At 39.4% G+C, this 20,499-nt stretch overlaps 1 protein-coding gene across 2 annotated transcripts in view; it reads left to right on the forward strand.

The window, feature by feature from the left end:
• The window catches only part of PRMT3 (protein arginine methyltransferase 3), a 138,846-nt gene extending 129,210 nt beyond the window's left edge, over positions 1–9,636 (forward strand). Inside the window, exons 16-17 of one of the 2 annotated variants that reach the window (XM_035012449.1) lie at positions 1,596–1,731; positions 9,617–9,636. In XM_035012449.1, the coding sequence (XP_034868340.1) occupies positions 1,596–1,705 (110 nt within the window). In that variant the 3' untranslated portion in view covers positions 1,706–1,731; positions 9,617–9,636. Of the gene's footprint in view, positions 1–1,595; positions 7,765–9,616 lie in introns of those variants that run through there. The other variant, XM_035012448.1, reaches the window with a different exon arrangement.
• Positions 9,637–20,499: the final 10,863 nt, after the last annotated feature.

The following is a 20,499-nucleotide window of genomic DNA, read 5'->3' on the forward strand; positions in this document are numbered from 1 at the left end:
CTGCGCTCATACACTTTCTCTCTCTAAAATAAATAAATCTTAAAAAAAAAAAAAAAAAAACGTCGGGCGCCTGGGTGGCTCAGCCCGTTAAGTGTCTGCCTTTGGCTCAGGTCATGATCCCAGGATCTTGGGATCGAGCCCCACATCGGGCTCCCTGCTCAGTGGGAAGCCTGCTTCTCCCTCTCCCTCTACTGCTACCCCTGCTGTGCTCTCTCTTTCTCTGTCAAATAAATAGATAAAATCTTAAAAATAAATAAAATGTTATCTGGAGTTTCTCATAGATTCCTTTTATCAGCTTGAAGAGTCCTTCTATTGCTAGCTTGCTGAAAGTTGTTATAAATTAATTCTGTCAGATTTTTTCCTGTATTTTATGAGACAGTAGTATTTTTCTCTTTAGTCAAAGGATTTTTGAATCTTTGTTTATGAGGGATATCTAGTAGTGTGTTAAGTCTTCCATATTCTTTCTGGTTTTCTATCTAGTTGTTATTGCAATTATTGACAGAGGAGAGGTGAAATTCCCAATGATAATTGTGGATTATATGTGTCTTCCTGTGGTTCTGTCAGTTTGCATCATGTGTTTTGAAGCTCTGTAGTCATACAATCATACATAAAAGTCATTATGTGTCTTTGTAAATTGAATGATCATTTTGAAATATGTCTATCTCTGGTTATGTATTTTTTCCTGAAGTCATCTTTGTCTGAAATTAATACTGCCATTTCAGACTCTCTATGATTAATATAGAATTACATTTTACTTTGACCCTTTCTTTATATTGAAAGTATATTAAACACATTACAGTTAAAGTTGTTATCTGTGATACTAGATTTAATTCTGTCATTTGCTATTTGTTTTTCTCTATCCCCTCTGTCATTGATTCCTTTTTTCCTTCTTACCTTTTTTTTTTATTGAATATTCTTTTATTATTTCATTTTATCTCCACCCTTAGCTAAATAACTACATGTGTTGGGTTTGTTTTTATAATTGTTGCACTAGAGTTCCAGCATGCCTCTTTAGCTTACCAGACTACCATCAAACAATAGTACACCATTTCATTTATAGTTTAAGACTCAGTAATTTTCTTCCATTTACCCCCTCCAATCCTTTGAGCTATTGTAAAAATTTCACTTCCCCAAATGGTGCTATATATAGATTTATCTCCCAATACATTGTTGTTAGTTATGCTTTAAATATTCAGTTATGTTTTAAATTAATTTTAAATTTTTTCATTTTTTAGATCTACTTTGTTCAAAAATTAAACATAAAATTGCCCTAAAATTTAAATCGATTAATTTTTTCCAAAATGAGTGAAACATCTCACAACAATAAAAGAGAAGTACTAGGTATACATTATTACTTTTCTGCTAGACTGTATTCCTTGAATTCTTTTTTTTTTTAATTTTTTTATTAACATAATAATGTATTATTTGTTTCAGGGTACAGGTCTGTGATTCACAGCGCTCACCATAGTACCTACCCTCCCCAGTGTCCATCACCCAGCCACCCCATCCCTCCCACTCCCCTCCACTCCAGCAACCCTCAGTTTGTTTCTGTATTCCTTGAATTCTTAAACACATCTTTTACCTTTCTTCTATAGGTGAAGCCTTGAAAGGAAAGATCACAGTCCACAAGAATAAGAAAGATCCACGTTCTCTCATTGTGACCCTCACATTGAATAATTCAACTCAAACTTATGGTCTCCAGTGAAAAGACTACAAAAGCACAACTAACTTGTGGGTTTTAGTATGGGGGTGGGTTATGGGTAGGGGGTGGAAAGAGGGGGTTTTATGTGAGCATGTGGATGGATGATGGATCCTTTCCTAATGAGTCTCCTCAATACTAGAGACACATGGTAGGAATCTGATGTAATTTAGCTAAGGGAAAGGAACAATAGATCCTAGTGGACCACCTACACAATTACAGTCTTGGAAGTCTGGTCAGCAAGATTTTACTAAATGTAACCATTATATTGAGTTTAACTATACTGAAAATCATTTAAATAGGCCTAAATTTGAAACAGAGATAGTCTTTTGTTGTTTTTAATGTTTCTTACTATAAATTTTAAACACGAGTAACTGATTATTTGGATAATGTTTTATTAAACTAGTAACTATACACAAGCTATTATACATTTTATTGCAGATTTCTACTCTGAGGAATAGTTTTTAATTGTATTATTTGCTAGAATATCAGAATATAATTAAAGAACTGTTAGTATACCTACAGTTGTGTTATTTACAGTTATTGACTCAATTTGAAATGCAGAATAGAAAACATTCAATCAAATATGTACAACTATTAACATTATAAAATGGTATTTTAACATACTAAAGCCTTTTATAAAATCAGAAGCATTTAAAACAAGTCTTAACAAAGGAATCAATCCGTTAAAACGGATTTAAGGACAGCTGGGTCATATCCTTTTTTTCAGTTAAACAGCTGGTTCTTTTTCAAAATAAGACACACACAAGGCAGCATAGCGTAGTGTTGAGCAGTGTGAGCTCCGGAGTCACTGCCTAGGCGCAGGCTCTGGTGACAGCTCTTACTTGCTGTTGGATCTCAGTCATGTTCCTTAACCTCTCTCTCCCTTTATGAATGTGCCAGTTCATGAGTTAATACATTTCAACTACTTCAATCAGTGCCTGGCACATAGAAGACAGTCAGTAAATTCTAGGTGGTCGGTATCATTAGGCAGTCAAGGATCCCTTTCATGGAATATGTGCTATCTACATTAGATTCGTTGGGGAATCAAATACTACCCTTAAGTACATGAATGGGTGGGAAGATTTTAACAGAAATTAGTATTTAATGTAGCGAAAACTATTTTGAAAATTGTCTTTTGGTCTTAGAGAACTGGACTTCTAGCAATGGGAAAATTAACCCCTTCAAATGCTGTATTTCAGGCCATCTCTTTTAAGTCTTGTTCTATAAGCATGATTTCTGTTTTCACTGGGTTAAACCAGCCAACTTGTTTTTGATTTAGAACATTACTAGAAATATGTGGTGCTGATAACATAGCTCAAAGTACTTTAAATTTTGTCCGGAATGACTTCATGTACAAATTTGAGTGTGGTAGAGTGATAAAAATAAGGAACCCCCGTGAAAAGATTTAATGGGTTTTTAAAGTAACCAAAAACCGTCTAATTTTTTTTTGCTTTATTTTTCTTTCATGTAAGTGCATAACAAATATTTTTTACTATTTAAAAAAGTATTTCTCAAAAATGATTTTTTTAAAAAACTCTTGTTAGATTTGCCTAGGATTTTCACCCCGTGGCTCTTTTGATTTTCTCCTGGTTATAAATAGGCCAACCATAGTTGGTAGATCTCTGTTCTTTTCAGTTTGCCTTCCCAGGCTGAAACATTCTAATGTGTGTACCAAACATTTTAAGAGAACATGAGAATCCAAATATTAGCTCTTCGATTGGAATTTCAGCCGTTAAACTGCTACAAAAAAATTAAAACTTCACAGCCCATGACAATGATAAATACACTGTCCTTTCATGCTGTGACAGATGCACATTTATGGATAGCAAACTACTCTGTCCCAAGGATTTTATTTCATTTCCATTAAGAAAATATTTTTCCTCCTGTTTTTCTTTGTGAAATTAACATTGTTATTTTGTGTGTAGGCTGCGTCCAACTAGTCATCTCTGTTTACTAGAACAGTGTTTTCTGGAAGGATTGTTTCAACAAAACAACTCTTGAGGGTGTACAGCATTGCACAAAGTGGTCCAATAAGGAGCCCCAAGTGCTAGGAATACATTGTGAAATAAATGAGGGAGCTATCATTTCACTTTGAAATAATCCCTGTTTGAGAGGGAGGGCAAGTAATTCTGGTCCTACAGGGTTATTTGCTTCTTACCATTTAATCTAGATTAACCAGTCTGGTCCTCCTGTGTTTTCCATTATTCTACCTTTCTCTCTTTTTAAAGTGGAATATCTAAAATGTATTGTGTGAAGTTACTGCCTTGAGCTCAGCCCATACTAATCTCACCAGTCAACTATCAAGTGGAGGGAGTGTGCCAACAGTACTGCTAAAAACTCCAAATAGGAAAGATTAAAACAGGATCGTATATCACTTAGCTCCTGCCAGTCATGCCGGAAGTGATCATTTAAGCTGCTTGGCTGTAGCATAGATCCAGAACATCTAGAGATCCAGATTTTTCTGTGAAGAATACCTCAAAAACATATTAAATATACAATACTGTCACGGAATTTGAATCTGTGATGAAAGGCAAGGTCAGTGAGATAGCTGAGGTCAAGCATTGCCTACTGTGGGTTGGCAAACCATAGCCTGGGGCCAAATCCACCCCGTTGCTCATTTTGATAAGGCTTTATTGGAGCAGAGATAGTGAATAGTGTAAGTAGAATATTTCTTCACAAGATTCATTAATGGCCATGGCAGAGAATATACACGCAATAGAACACATTACAAAGACTATAGTTTTTACAGACTTGAAGCTAAGCAACTAGATGTACTTCATTTATGAGACTTAGAGGATTAACCAAGACTTACCCTAATGTAAAATATATATATATATAAGTACTTACATAATTGAGACTGGTGTCTGGAATTGTAACAGTGCCCTGTGCAAAGGAAATTAGCACAAAACTTTGAAGCTGATTATCAACTTCATTTAGAAAGTTTTAATAAGACCAGAGAGAGGTGCAGACAGAACTTTTCAAAGTTAGAGATGGTTGAACCCCACCCACGAGCTACAGACTAAACTACGAAGCACTTCTGTGAATCTCACTAACCTCTGGGTGTCTTAAAAGGGCTCTGGACCCAAAACTAACTGCCAACAGTAGAAGAGACAGTTGGGGAAATTGCTTTGTATCAGCATTTTTCAACATGCCTTGAGGCTCCCAATGCCTGCCTTGCTTGGTTCTCACCCTAGCATGTGGTGTTCCTGTTGTATTAATGCACGAGGCCCCATGGGAAGGTATGTAAAGTCCCTGCCCAGCTATCAGATGAGGCCATGTTGCCTTGGAGGCTCATATATTTTTAATGATTTTGTGTTTGTTTCCTTACTATAAAGTAAAGGTAAATTTTTCCAAGCAGAATGATGAATAAGCGAAGTACTTTTAAAGTGTCTTAGCAATTGATTTGTCCTTCCCAATAAAGTTTTGGGTGCAAAAAAAAAAAAAAAGCCTACCAAAGAAACAGTTTTCATATAGTGCCTTAACATCTTGGCTAATGTGGAACAGTTAGCATGCATTTAGCTCTAGAGCATACCTAAATACATACAAAAATAGTCTATCATTGAGTTCATTGTAATTTTTTAAAATTAAGATAACAATAGCTTAAATAGTAAAGGAAGATGAAGCCCCAGCCTCCCTTGTTCTGCATCCCAGTCTCATATCCCTGTGCAGTTCTGTATGTCTCCTCTTTTCTCTCTGAAATCCCTTGCCCTCCTGAGGACATTGCTTCCCCCAAAGGCCTCTTAAATAGTGATTGTCCTCTCCCACACCACTTACCTCCCTACACTTGGATGTGCAGTAAGTGACTTCCTGGCTTTTGGTTGTCAGTTATAGACCATTCTCTCCAAAATCCTTCCTACCCCCTCCCATCTTTGTCTTTTGTCATCAAGACTGCAACACAAACCATCTTACCTATCAACTCTCCACCTCCAGATTAATCTCCATTCCTTGAAAGTTTTAACTGCCACCACTGCCCTACACTGCTCCTGCTTCATCAGTGAGTGTAAGATTTCATGTGAATGATCCTTTTATACGCTGACCTTTTGTCTCATTGACCTCATCCAGTGATCTTGCCTATAACCTTAACTCAGCCCCTCCTATGGTCATCCTGTAGAACTGGTCAAACAAGAACTCAAACTCCTGTATAAATCTCAACATTAAGTATCATTCTAACTACCTCTTTTCAGCACACTCTCTTTTGTAATCCAATTCCAGCAATCCTTCAACTCCACCAAGACCAAAATCCATTCATTCATACCACATGTCTTCCATCCTTCACCTCTTCATTTTTACACCTCTCTCTTGGATCGGCTTAAAATCCATAGGCCATCATTATAAACACCCCCTTTCATATAGCTGCATCTTCTTCGCCTCTCCTTCACTTTTCTGTACTCTTGACTAAACCACAGTTCTGCTTCTAACCCAAACACATGACTGCACATATGCAGTTCAGTGAGGCTGGAGGTAAACACTCAACCATACTGATAGTCTAGTCTTAAATTTATGACTCCTAATCTCAGGTGTCCAATAGTCATTTCCCTGGTCTGTTTATCTCAGACTCCTCAGTGACTATTTTATACCTTCTCTCTGCCAACCTCCAGAACATCCTTCTCATTCTTTCAGCTGAAGTCCTTGTTTCCTGTTTTACTGAGAAAATAGGACAAATCTGAGAACTTCCACAGGTTTCCATACCACATGCCGCAGTCGATCTTTATGCCTGTGCATTGCCTCCCCACTAAGTGAACTTCCGTTGCTTCTAGCTAAGCCAGCTTCTCTCCCTGTGTCCCACATCTCCTTCTCTGAGTAGTTCAAAGTTAATTGCTTCAGCATGTTTCCCCTGTATCATCAGATTTTCCCTCCACCTCTCTCCAGTTAACATACAAATAGGCTATTATTTCACCTATGATATATTTTTTTTTAAGTAGACTCCATGCTGGACATGGAGCCCAACACAGGGCTTGATCATGACCCTGAGATCAAGACCTGAGCTGAATTCAAGAGTGGGACGCTTAACCAACTGAGCCACCCAGGTGCTCCTATGATGAAAAAAAAATTAACTCCACTTTTCCCTCTGCTATTGCCACATTTCTAGTTTTCCTTTTACATTGAGACCACTCAAAGAGTTTTCCATGTTCATGGTCTGTGCTGCTTCTCTTCCCATTTTTTAAACAACTGTATTAAGGTATAATTTATATAAAATAAAATGCACATGTTAAGTGTACAGTATGACTTGGCAAATGTATGCATATACTCAACACCCCTGTTACTATTTAGAACACTTCTTTCACACCAAAAAGTTCTCTTGTGCTACTATGCAGTCAACATGTATCCCCACTCCCTTTTCCAGGCAAACACTATCCTGATTTCCATCAAGATAAATTTGTTTTGCCTGTTTCAGAACTTCATGTAAGTGGGGTCATATAGTATGTACTCTTTCATTTCCACCTTCTTTTAGCACAGTGTTTTTTGAGATTCATCATGGTTATGTGTGTCAACACATAGAACACAACACACATTTATCTTGGCTTTCCCCACTCTCTTCCTTCCTCCTTGACCACTCTTCAGTTGCCTTTGTTGGCTTTTCCTCACTCTTCAACCTTTACATGTTGGCACCTTGGTCCTGAGATCTCTTTTCTGCCCATCTTCCCTCCCTTGGTGATTTCATCCAGTCTTACTGTTTTAAATACCTAGATGTTGATGATTCCTCAGCGTGTGTCTCCAGCCGTCTATCTCCCACTGCAGACTATATCCAGCCGCCTACATGACATGTCTACTTAGCTGTCTCCTGGGCATCTGAAACTTAATATGTTTCAAAACTATTTCTGATCTTTCCCAAACCCTGCTCCTGCTATCTTTCTCTACGTCACTTAATGGAATTTCTTTTATTAGCTCAGGCCAGAAACCTTAAGGTCATCCTTGACCTTTATCCTCAACTCCACATCCAAGCTGGCCAACAAATTTTACTGGATCTACCTTTAAAATATATCCAGAACCAAAATAGTTCTAACTACTTCCATCACTGCTATCCTGGTCCAAACCAGCATCATCTTTCACCTCAATCGTTAGTTCTCAAAATGTAGCCAGCAGACCCCTGGTGACTCCAAAATAAAACTTGCAGAAAGTCCAGGAGATCAAAACTATTCTTGCAATAATACTGATACATTGTTTGCCTTTTTCACTGTATTGGCATTTATACTAATGATGCAAAAGCTATTGTAGGTAAAAGTGCTGGCCCTTTAGCACACAAATCAAGGCACCAAACTATTACTAAAGTAATCATTTTATTCTTCACTACCACATACTCTCTTTAAAATGTCCTTGGTGACATGGTAAATATTAATTTTATTAGATCTTTACCCTTGAATACATGTCTTTTAATATTCTGTATGATACTAATAAAACACTTTTGCTGCATGCTGAAATACAATATTTGTCTCCAGGGAAAGCACTTGTGCAATTGATTTGTGACCTAAACTAGCCACTTTTTTCATAAAATATTATTTTTACTTGAAAGAATGACTGAGAAACTATGGCAGGCATTGTCCTGCAAAAGAAAAAAAAAAAACAACTGACCTTAGCACTTCAAATAAAACAACTGGTAGAATTTGTTGCTAGTGATAAAATACTAGTTTTCAAGCTAAAATTGCAATTTTTGAAAACCTGTATCTATGAGCTTGAGGGCTTCCCAATCCTTAAAGACTTAAAGATTAGTGGCGTAGGGGAAGAAAAACAACTTTTTGCTCTACTCTTAAGTTCTCAACTATGACCTCTGTAACAAAAGACAGACTAACAAGAGAAAAGCATACAAATTTATTTAACACCGATATGTATCATTGCACTTCGCTTTATCGTGCTTTGCAGATTTTTTGCAAATGGAAGGTTTGTGAAGGCAACCACTATTAGTGCCATTTTTTCTAACAGCATTTGCTCACTTCTTGTCTGTGTAATTTCGGTAATTCCCACAATATTTCAGACTTTTTCATTGTTACTATATTTGTTATAATGATCTGTGGTCCGTGATCTTTGATGTTACTGTTGTAATTGTTTTGGGGCACCACAAACTGCACCCATATGAGACAGTGAACTTAAATTGATAAATGTTCTGATTGTTCTGACTGCTCTATGGACTAGTCATTCCCATCTCTCTCCCTCTCCTTGGGCCTCCGCTATTCCCTGAAAACAACAATATTGAAATGAGGCAAATTAATAACCCTACAGTAGCCTCTAAGTGTTGAAATGAAAGGAAAAGTCACATGTCTCTCACTTTAAATCAAAAGCTAGAAATGTTTAAGCTTAGTGAGGAAGGTCTGTCAAAGGCAGAGACAGGCGGAAAGCTAGGCCTCTTGCACCAGTTAGCCAAGTTGTGAATGCAAAGGAAAAGTTCTTGAAGGAAATTAAAAGTGCCACTCCCGTGTACACACAAACTGTAAGAAAGTGAAACAGCCTTATTGCTGATAGGAAGTTTTTAGTGGTCTGGATAGAAGCTTCAACCAGCTACAACTTTGCCTTTAGCCAAAGCCTAATGCAGAGGAAGGCCCTAACTCTTCAGTTCTGTGAAGGCTGAGAGAGGTGAGGAAGCTGCAGAAGAAAAGCCTGAAGCCAGCAGAAGTTGGTTCATGAGGTTTAAGGAAAGAAAGTCTCCATAACAGAAAAGTGCAAGTGAGTGCTGATGTAGAAGCTGCAGCAAGTTATCCAGGGGATCTAGCTAAAATAATAAGGTGGCTGCACGAAACATTTTCAGTGCAGACAAACAGGCTTCTACTGGAAGAAGGTGCCATCTAGGACTTTCATAGCCAGAGAGAAGTCGGTGCCAGGCTTCAAAGTTTCAGAGGATAGGTTGACTCTCTTATTAGGGGCTAATGCAGCTAGTGACTTTCAGTTAAAGCTAAGGTTCTTTTACCATTCCGAAAATCCTAGGTGCCCGAAGAATTATGCTAAATCTACTCTGCCTGTGCTCTATAAATGGAACAACACACCCTAGATGACAAGACATCTGTTTACAACATGGTTTACTGCATATTTTAAGCCCACTGTTGAGATGTGCTGCTCAGAAAAAAAAGCTTCCTTTCAAAAATATTACTGCTCATTGACAGTGCACCTGGTCACCCAAGAGCTCTGATGGAGATGGACAACGAGATTGATGTTTTCATGCCACATCCATTTTGCTGCCCATAGGTCAAGGAGTAATTTCGACATTCAAGGTTTTTTTAAGAAACGCATTTTGTAAGGCTAGAGCTGCGACAGTGATTCCTCTGATGGGTCTGGGCAAAGTAAACTGAAAACCTTCTGGAAAGGATTCACCATTCTAGATGCCATTAAGAACATTTGTGATTCATGGGAAGAGGTCAAAATATCAACATGAACAGGAGTTTGGAAGAAGCTGAATTCCAACACTCATGTTTGATTTTGAGGGGTCCAAGACTTCAGCGGAGGAAGTAAATGCAGATGTAGGGGAAATAGCAAGAGAACAAAATTAGAAGTGGAGCCAGAAGATGGGACTTTCTGAAATCTCATAATAAAACTTTAAGGGTGAAGGACTTCCTTCTTCTGCTGAGCACAGAAATGGTTTCTTGAGATAGAATCTGGTCCTGGTAAAGACTGTTGAAATGACAACAGATGATTTAGAATATTACATAAACTTAACTGATAGAGCAGTGACAGTTTGAGAGGACTGACTTCCGTTTTGAAAGAAGTTCTACTGTAGATAAAACGCTATCACATAGCATCACATGCTACAGAGAAATCATTTGTATACGAGTCAATCAATGCAGCAAACTTCATTGTTGTCTTATTTAAGAAATTGCCACAGCCACCCCAACCTTCAGCAGCACCACCCCGATGAGTCAGCAGCCATCAACATCATGGCAAGACCCTCCAGCAAAAAGATTGCGACTCGGGGCGCCTGGGTGGCTCAGTTGTTAAGCATCTGCCTTCGGCTCAGGTCATGATCCCAGGGCTCTGGGATCGAGCCCCGCATCGGGCTCCCTGCTCCACGGGGGGTCTCCTCCCTCTCCCACTCCCCCTGCTTGTGTTCCCTCTCTCGCTGTGTCTCTCTCTGTCAAAACATAAAAATAAAAAATCTTCAAAAAAAAAAAAGTTTGCGACTCACTGAAAGCTCAGATGATGGTTAATATTTTTTAGGAATAAAGTATCTTTATGTACATTGTTTTGGGGCCGCTGGGTGGCTCAGTTGTTAAGCATCTGCCTTTGGCTCAGGTCATGGTCCCAGGGTCCTGGGATCGAGCCCCGCATCGGGCTCCCTGCTCCGCGGGAGGCCTGCTTCTCCCTCTTCTACTCCCCCTGCTTGTATTCCCTCTCTTGCTGCCTCTCTCTGTCAAATAAATAAATTTTAAAAAATAAATAATGTACATTGTTTTCAAACATAATGCTATCACATACTTACTAGACTACAGTACAGTGCAAACATAACTTTTACACACAGACAAAAAAACAAGAAATTCAGTTGACTGGCTTTATTGTGACATTGGCTTTATTGTGGTGGTCTGGAACCAAACCCACAATATCTCTGATGTATGCCTCTATAAGTTTTACATAACACAGGAGCCTTCACAAGAAGTAAATGAAGACCCAAGGAAACAATTAAACCTGAAGGTTTTATATTAGGTTTGATGTAGAATGGAAAGTTGTGGGAAGATGTGATAGGACAAAGGTAAGCTAAATGTAGTAAACTGGGGGAAACAGCAAGGCCTCTTCGTCTGAGGCCTATCCTCTCTGGGTTCCTTCATTTTGGGAGATATTCCTCTCCTCCCAGGACAGGAGAGCCCCTCTCACATGAGGGTTTTATGACCTGCTACAGGGGAAGTCCGAGAGTGTTTTCAGAAGGTGGAAGAAATCTTGAGAACGGTCAAATATATGTTCATTCTAATGACCACTGTTGAACACTGTGGGTACACCTATTTACTGAGAAGCAACAAATCACAAGCAGAGCTAACAAAATAGAAGGGAGGGAGGAAGGGAGGAAGAACCCTTCCTGCACGTGCCATTTTCCAAATTACTTCAGCCTGAAATATTCATTGTGCCAAGATGCCATATTTTGGGGGTAGCATGTCCTGAACCTGATCAGAAGTAATAATAACATCCTTGATTTTTGACTATATAATGAAATGTGTCAACATTTGAAAGATCTGCATAATGCAGTGAACTAATATTCTCCGCCACCCAAAATGCATAAGGTTACAAATATTCATTCTAAGGACAAGATAAACCTTGGATTTTAATGAAACAATATAAAATTTTAGATTCCACATTGCAATTGACCTTTCTTAAAGGTTTTTTTTTACTTAAAAGTAGTTTTAAGAAACTGCTTGTCAAGTTTGGGTTGGGTACTGAAGAAGATTATCTATATGAGTCCATATTTTCTTCATATACCTCAACCAAAACAATGTATCTTAATGGACTAAATGCAGAAGCAGCTATGAGAATCCAGCTGTACTCTGGTAAACCAGAGAATAAAGTGATTTATAAAAATGCTAAACAATATCACTTCTTACTAAATATTTTTTGTTTTGAAAATATAGTTATTTCCATAAAAATATGTTAATTTTATTAACATGTGGGCTTATTCAGTGAATTAATAAGCAAATACAAATGTTTCTCAGTTTTAATTTCTAATATGGTAAAATATCAATAGATGTAACCCACATGAACAAAAGCTTTTTGGGGCTCTTAATTTTTAAGAAGTAAAGGGGTCCTAAAACCAAGAAAGTTTGAGAACCACTGACTTAAACTCTCCACTCCCCTCAAAAAAAACCCAAAAAATAAAACTTCAAAGCCTAAGACCATCAAATGGTTCAGTAAAACCCTGAATTTGCTTTTTCATTAAAGCTCCCCAGAACATGCAGACCTGCATTTGGGGACAAGTGGTTAAAGCTACCAGTAGAGAAGATTTCTGAACCAACAAACTAGGAATGATTTTTGGTTTTTTAGTATAGTACAGTTGACACACAACGTTACACTAGCTTCAGGTGTACGACAGAGTGATTCCACAAGTTTACACATTATGCTATGCTCACAAGTGTAGCTGCCCTCTGTCCTGATATATCACAATTACAACATGTCCTATTCCTCATGCTGTGCCTTTTACTCCCGTGACTTGCTCATTCCATAACTGGAAGCCTATATCTCCCACTCACGCACATTTAAATGGTTTTTAACTTACTTGCATGTTGATCCTTTTCAAAAAGTAGATAATTTGGTGTGTTTTAAAATTGGCAAAGGCTAGTTCTGCTGTGTGAAAACTGCATGGATATAGTTTAAACTTCCTTAAAAAGATCAAATATATTATTTCTTTTTTTAAATATTTATTTATTGTTTTAGAGAGAGAGAGAAAGAGAGAATGCAGGGAAAAGGGAGTGGGAGAGAGAGAGACTCTCAAGCAGACTCCCTGCTGAGCGGGGAGCCAAGGCAGGCAGGGCCGGATCTCACAACCCTGAGGTCACAACCTGAGCCTAAATCAAGAGTCGGATGCTTAACTGAGCCACCCAGGTGCCCCTCAAATATATTATTTCTAAAACATTTTAATATGGTTTCATTTATTAATAGGGAAACAAGGAAAAATTATGAGTAAAAATCTCTTCAACACACAGCTACATAAACTGATAATATCAATAATTAGGAATAGTTTAGCTAATGAGAAATCTTGATCAGAAAACTTTGTTAAACCGTATAGATATATTGGGGCACCTGGGTGGCTCAGTCATTAAGCATCTGCCTTTGGCTCAGGTCATGATCCCAGAGTCCTGGGATCAAGCCCCGCATCAGGCTCCCTGCTCAGTGGGAAGCCTGCTTCTCCCTCTCCCACTCCCCCTGCTTGTGTTCCCTCTCTCGCTCGCTCTCTGTCAAATAAATAAAAAGTCTTTAAAAAAAATTTTTTTTAAATCCTATAGATATAGTTTTATAGCAATAGTGACAGCAAGGATTTCTTTTAAAGTGGTGTTTTTAACCCCATTTCTATCCTAAAGGTTTGGAAAGAAAAGCTTTTGTATGGTTTAAGAAGTGGCTTTGAGATGTTTTCGGAAAGCAAGCAGCGTATATTTTTCCCTCTTTGAAACTGGACCTGAGACCACAGGAACATGAGTGGAGCCCCAGGTCTTTCTTTCATGGCTGTGCGTCTCCAATGACTCTCCTGCTGGGACCCTAATAGGATTTATTCCCCTTACACCTTCATCTGCTCTGGCTCCTCATGGGGTTCTATGGTACTTGATTTAATGAGATAACTCCTGTGATCCAGGGCAAAAAAAAAAAAAGCCTATCTTTTCTTTAAATAGACAAAGGATAGCTGAGGGAATTCAGAATTATGTTCTCCGCTGTCATTTTATGTGACCAATATTTAATGGCAATCCTGAATATGCTGAGCTTTGAAGATGACAGCAGTCAATCTCAAAATCTCTGCCATGGCTGGGCAGACTGCATCTCAAAGAAATCTATTTAGCCTTGATAATGTGGAAAGACAGTAGCTGGGAGGGGTCTGGGTGGGGTACAGTAAGAACTTGAAACAATCTAGTGTCCGTGGAATAAGCAATAAAAGTGTATGTGTGAAATGTTTAAAGTAACTAATGATGGAAATAAGAGTAATAGACACTGGGAAGGTTATGGCAGTAGAAGTTAAGCAAAATCCTCCTCTATCATAGAGAAAAGGAACAGATGATGTCTAAAATGGATGCATCAAAATATAGAGATATAATTACATTATTTAGGAATGTAAAATTGACCACAAGAAAAATTTTAAATTATTTAATAAATTTTAAAATGTTGGTTCTTGGAAGCAATTGTTCCAGAGGAATGGAGCAAGGGAATCTTGTTTTACTATTATTATGATCTCTTCTCTTGTAATCTGATTTTATAACCAAGTATATATAGGTAATATATATAGTAAAATATACATATATATAAAGTATAAAACATTTTTATATAATATAATAATATATATAGTAAAAATAAAATATTTATGTAGTAAATCTGACCCCCTCTGATAGTCAGGATGGGGCTGGAGAGAGAGAAGGAACAGGGTCTAGGATGTCCGACCAAGGGGCTAATGTGGTATATCTGATTTTGCTGTTGGCCATGTTCAGCTGTGAATGATGAACAAGAGGATTTGCGTGGCCTGCAGTAGTCCTGGTGTCTTAGCCTTCCTGTCCAGATTTGGATGCAAGACAGGTAAAAGCTCATGATAGTAAAGAGCATTAGGAAGTACAATTTCAAAACTGAGTTATTTCCACATCCTTTGGATGGTCTAGAGAAATGGTCCTATCCTGGTCAAGCTACCTATAGAGGATTATAGACATGATATAGCTCTGGGGAGGGTAGGCCCCTTTCTCTGCCTCAGCCCCATAACAAGTCATACTTTAGAAAGAGAGATCTTGATTCTGTGCTTGCTACTTAGGCTGGAGTTGGAAGAAATACATGACTTTTCATAGCTTGTTGGTTCAGAAATCTTCTCTACTGGTAGCTTTTACCACTTGTCCCCAAATGCAGGTCTGCATGTCCTGGGGAGCTTTATTGAAACTGCAGATCCCTGGATACCATCCACGGAAATTCTCATGCTGTAGGTCTTGAATAGCATCAGGAACCTGTGATGATTCTGACCGGATGTGGGAACCACTGCTTTACTCCAGTCTGGTTTATGTAACCTTCACAACAGTCTTAAGAAGTAGAAGACCAGGGGCGCCTGGGTGGCTCAGTTGGTTAAGCATCCGCCTTGAGCTCAGGTCACGATCTCAGGGTCCTGGGATCAAGCTCCACATAGGGCTTCCTGCTCAGCATGTAATAGCATTCAGCATCCTGCGGGATGGGTGCTCCTTCGAGTCCACTTTGGGACATGCTGTGCATCTGGGGAAATCCTAGCAAAGCGATTAAAGCACCAGCTCTGGAGCCAGACCACCTGAGGTTGAGTCCCGGCTCCACCATTTCCTCGTTGTGGGTCTTTAAGCAAATAGAAACTTCCTCAGCTACAACATAGGAATAATAGTAATTCCTATTTCCTATGGTCATGGTGAGGATTAAATGAGTTAGCATATACGTAAAGTGCTTAGAGCAATGCCCGGCCCCTGAGAAGTGCTACCTAAGTATACGCCGGGATTACCCTTGTTACACCATTCGGCCTCTAGCCCAATCCTCAGTCTCCCGACTCTCAGGTTTCCCAGCAAGCAGTATGGAAGAAGGCAAGGGTCGCTTGACATTCTTTCCTAAGTTCAAAGCATTTGTAGCTACACTAGAAGGATTTAGGATTTGTCATTTTCTTCCCAGAACCTGCCCACTCGGACTGTGATTTTAGATTTTAGATTTAAATAAAAATGCCCTTAATTAGAAACTATTTAGATAGCCCAGGACATTGATTAGAGAGGAATTTTCTCTTGCCATCAGGAAGATAATGGTGACTTTATAGCAGGCCTCTTCCTTCTGAGTCAGCATCATCAGGAGCAGGAATTGTCACCTTTCACAGAAGCCTGGCTCCAGGGTCTGGCCTTCCTAGCTCTCCTGCATCCATGGCTTCTCCCCGGCACCTGAAGGGCATGAACGCGTCCACTGCTTTGCCTTTTTGCCAACTTTGCAAATTGCATTCCGCCTGAGTAAAAGGGATGGTGGTGAGGTGACCGCACACAGAATCCCACAAGAGCTGGGTTAAGGGAAACGAGTTGTGACTTCACCTTAGTTTTGTGGAAATCTGATTTTATTTGAAAAAAAGTGAGTATAGGCAAAGGGCATGAAGAGGTCACTCAAAAAAAAAACACATAAAAGACCAACAGACGTAAAAATATTTCTAACCTCACTAATAATAATCAAAGAAATGTAGGGGCGCCTGGGTGGCTCAGTTGGTTAAGCGACTGCCTTCAGCTCAGGTCATGATCGCAGAGTTCCGGGATTGAGTCCCGCATGGGGCTCCCTGTTCGGCGGGGAGCCTGCTTCTCCCTCTGACCCTCCCCCTCTCGTGCTCTCTCTCTCTCTTTCTCGCTCTCAAATAAATAAAATCTTTAAAAAAAAAAATAATCAAAGAAATGTAATAACTTAAGACAACATATTTCTTATATTAGGGCAAAGATTTTTTTTTTCTAATTGATAAAACCTAGTAATGGCAAGAATATGAGGAAAACAGCATTCTCTGACACTATTATTAGGGAGTATAGAATCTTTTTGGAATACTATTAAATATAAATCAATATTTGAAATGCATATGTGCTTTGACACAGCAATTTGACTTTAGAAATTTATCGCAAGAAGATAAAATTGGGAAGGAAACAGAAGTATGTGTTCAAAGAGGCTCAAAATGGCTCATAAGTGTAAAAAAATGGGAAACAAAACTGATTATGTATGTGATAGATTAAATTATTGGTCTCAATTCTTCACCCCAGTCTGCACTCACATGTCTTCATCATAACCAAGGCCTATTTCCCCATTCCTTGACTTTGGACTTGACTATGTGGTGTGCTTTGAATGGTATGTGGACAGATTCTTGGCTCCAGAAGGAGGATGAGAGACATATGGAGGAGGGCCACCCTTGCCCCTATAGACAGAGCAGCTATAAATTGAACCTGAACTACCCAGCTGAGGCCAGCCTAAGTCCACCAAACTCCACCCAGCCTGCAGACATGTGATACTTACATAACATATATATCCATCTGCATCTATATGTGGAATTTATATGGAACATGTAAAATTATATAAATTATAATTTTATATAAACTTGCTCTGGATTACTTATTGTATAAGTCACTACAACTGAAGGGTGATTTGTTAAGCAGCAGTTGCTCACCAGTACAGTCCATCGGTAGCACATGTATGTGATACCACACTATGCATTTGTTTTCGGCGATGGTATGATCCATACTTACTGGCATGGAAAGACGTCTACTCAATACTGTAAAGTGAAAGAAATCAGATTTCAGAACACCACCTATCTAGGTACAGTTACACACACACAGATACAAGAACAGATGTTTTGGTTATTTCTAGAGGGTGGGAATGAGGGATTTTCTTTTCTTTTCTCTGTAGTTTCGTATATTGCTTTTATTTTTCAAAGAGCACCCATGTTTTTTAGAATTGGAAACATGGCAACAGCAATGATTGTGATCTATACTGAGAGAATAAAAAAGACAAGTCTTTCTAGAATAAAGAGAAATGCAGTTAGGAAAAGAGGAGCCCAGATTACATGCAGCCTTGAAAGGTGGACAGAGTTCAGGTGTGATGTATTGAGAACTAGAAATAGACATAATAGTTAGCATTGATTAGTGCTCCCTCTTTGTATGTGGATAAGTGAATGATCTCATGTAGTCCTCATAGCAACCCTATGGGGTCATAATTTCAACTTTCCTCATTTTACAGAAAAAGAAACAGGTTCAGGGAGGATGAATAACTTGCTCTGGATCACATAGCTTGGATTTGAACCCAGGTCTGTCTCCAGAGCCCATATTCCTTCCAGTATGCATGCTTATTCTCATTGCGTGGCTTTGAGTGAAGGAACGGCATGGAGGGGTGACAAGGAGGCACTAGGTATGGAATCCAAACACCCGAGCTCTTACAGCTTGAGGGGCTGTGGATAAAGGATAGGTGGAGGGCATTATAGCACAGAGGGTAGGTCACAGAATCAGCCACAATCAGAGGTCCAAACCGATCAGCACTTAGGAGCTGAGTGATTGTGCAGCAGTTACCTAGGCCCTTCTAACCTTGGCTTTATCCTTCCATGAAAATGTAGAATAACTAATAAACACCTCCTTCATAGTCATGGGAATCACTTTGGTGCCTGGCACATGAGCCCCCCCAATCAGTGGTTGCTAATATTTTAATATAAGTAAAATACTTTGGAAAACAGAAAATGCTCAACAGATACTAATAGTTGCAAGCTACAATTTGAATGAACACAATATTTAAAGCAGGGAGACATTCCAGTGGAAGAATCCACAGGACTTGGCAACTGGTTGGCACCTGCAGATGAATGAATGTGACAAGATTAGAAGGTCGCCAAGGTCTCAAATCTGGAAAAATAGTGATGATCTTGATGAAGAAAGCTTCATTGCTGATTTGTGAAAAATGTGTTGAAAAGTCTGTGGCAATGAAGGCTGTCTGTGAAGGATATGTTCATTCATTCATGCACAAATACCTATCGTGTGCCTGGCACTGTAGTATACTCAAGCGCATTATGGTGTGAGGTGGTGGTGGGGGACAAATCTCAATCAGATGATCACACACATACATGTAAAATGCATCCTGTGATCAATGCAGAGAGAAGCGGTACATGGGCTCATGCAAACAAAGAACTGGGAACTGTTTCCTGAGAAAGTGATGATTCAGCTGAGATCTGAGGGATGAAGAGAAATTTAAACCATTTAGTTCAGGTTGTCACTTTGCAGATGTGTGATCAGCTTCCTAAGAGGCAGTTTATGTTTGGTCACGTAAATCAGAGGTTCTTAAACTTGAGTGTGCACCTGAATCACAGGGAGGGCTTGCTCATAGACGCACTGCTGGGCCTTACCCACCAAGTCTGATGCAGTGAGTCTGGGCTGGGGCCTGCGAGGTGATGCCAGGGCTGCTGATGTGGGACCTGCTGTAAATGAACACACACAGCACCTCTTGCCAACAGAACTAAACACGATCAACTTCTAACAAATGTTTTCCAGGTTGCGCACCACAAAAATCAATTTCCAAAGTCTTTTGGTTGAAATGTTTTTACACCAGGTTGAATGTTAACAGTACATGTTCACCTTTCTCTTTATTGAAAAATGAAAAAACAAAAAAACGCCACTGTAATCGTAGCCTTGCCCTGCAGTTAGCTCTGGGCGAACAAATGTCAGAGCACCGTAAACAACGCTAATGGAGTCTTTGAAGGGGAAGAGGAGTGCCTGGCCTCCCGAGACTGCTGTGGGTGCAGAGCCAGATGGGGGGGGGGGGGGGGGGGGGGGGAGGGAGGTGGCTGAGCTGGCCGGGGAGTGGGTTGGTGGGATGATCCTATAATTTCCGGCATGGGAATTCTGTTCCTTGGAGGCTGGGAAAAGGGAAGGCTATCAGCCATCAACCACTGATTTTAATACTTTGCAACAACACCACACAAGAAATGCATGAATATATCCCCGTCTAAACAAACCAAAGCAGTAGAGATAAGGCCTTCTCAGCACTCGTTCTTCTCTTCCTTTCCCCAGAACTGATTTCTGGTGCCAGTTTCGTGTTTGTTTCCAGACTCTCCTCTATGCTGTTTCTATGGGAACAATTGATTCTGGTTTCCCGGGAAGCTATCATGCTCCTCGTCGTTCCACAACTTACCTTTTTTTCCCCATTCATTGGTATGTCCTATGGATTTTTCCATGTCAGCATAGAATTCCAACCATGCTTTTCTTATTTTTTGCATATTACTGCGTAAGATAGAACTAACGAAGTTCCTTTATAGACAAGCTGCTTCCTCCCCTGCCAGTTTTGCTGCTATTTTGTTCTGTTTTTTTCAGTGCCTACAAGCAATGATGGAGGGAACATTCTTGGACATGCCTTCCCATAGGCAGGTGTGGGTGCTTCTTGAAGGCACATATGGAGAAAGAACCACGGAGGCCCAGTATTTGAGTGTTTTACGTTTTAACAGATATTGCCAGACTGGCCCCCTACTCCCGCTCACAGTGGACACGGCTTCCTTATACGTGTGCCAATAATTGGTAATATCAGACGTTTCAGTGCCACCACGCTGGTGGGTGAAAAAACAGTATTTCATTCATGTTTTAATCTTCATTTCCCTCATTACTAGTAAATTTGAGCATATTTTCATATTTCTACTGTCCATTCAATTTTCTTAGCTGCGAATCACC

This window comes from Mirounga leonina, unplaced genomic scaffold, assembly GCF_011800145.1.
Source record: "Mirounga leonina isolate KUSES-001 unplaced genomic scaffold, KU_Mleo_1.0 Mir_166, whole genome shotgun sequence".
Taxonomy (NCBI): domain Eukaryota; kingdom Metazoa; phylum Chordata; class Mammalia; order Carnivora; family Phocidae; genus Mirounga; species Mirounga leonina.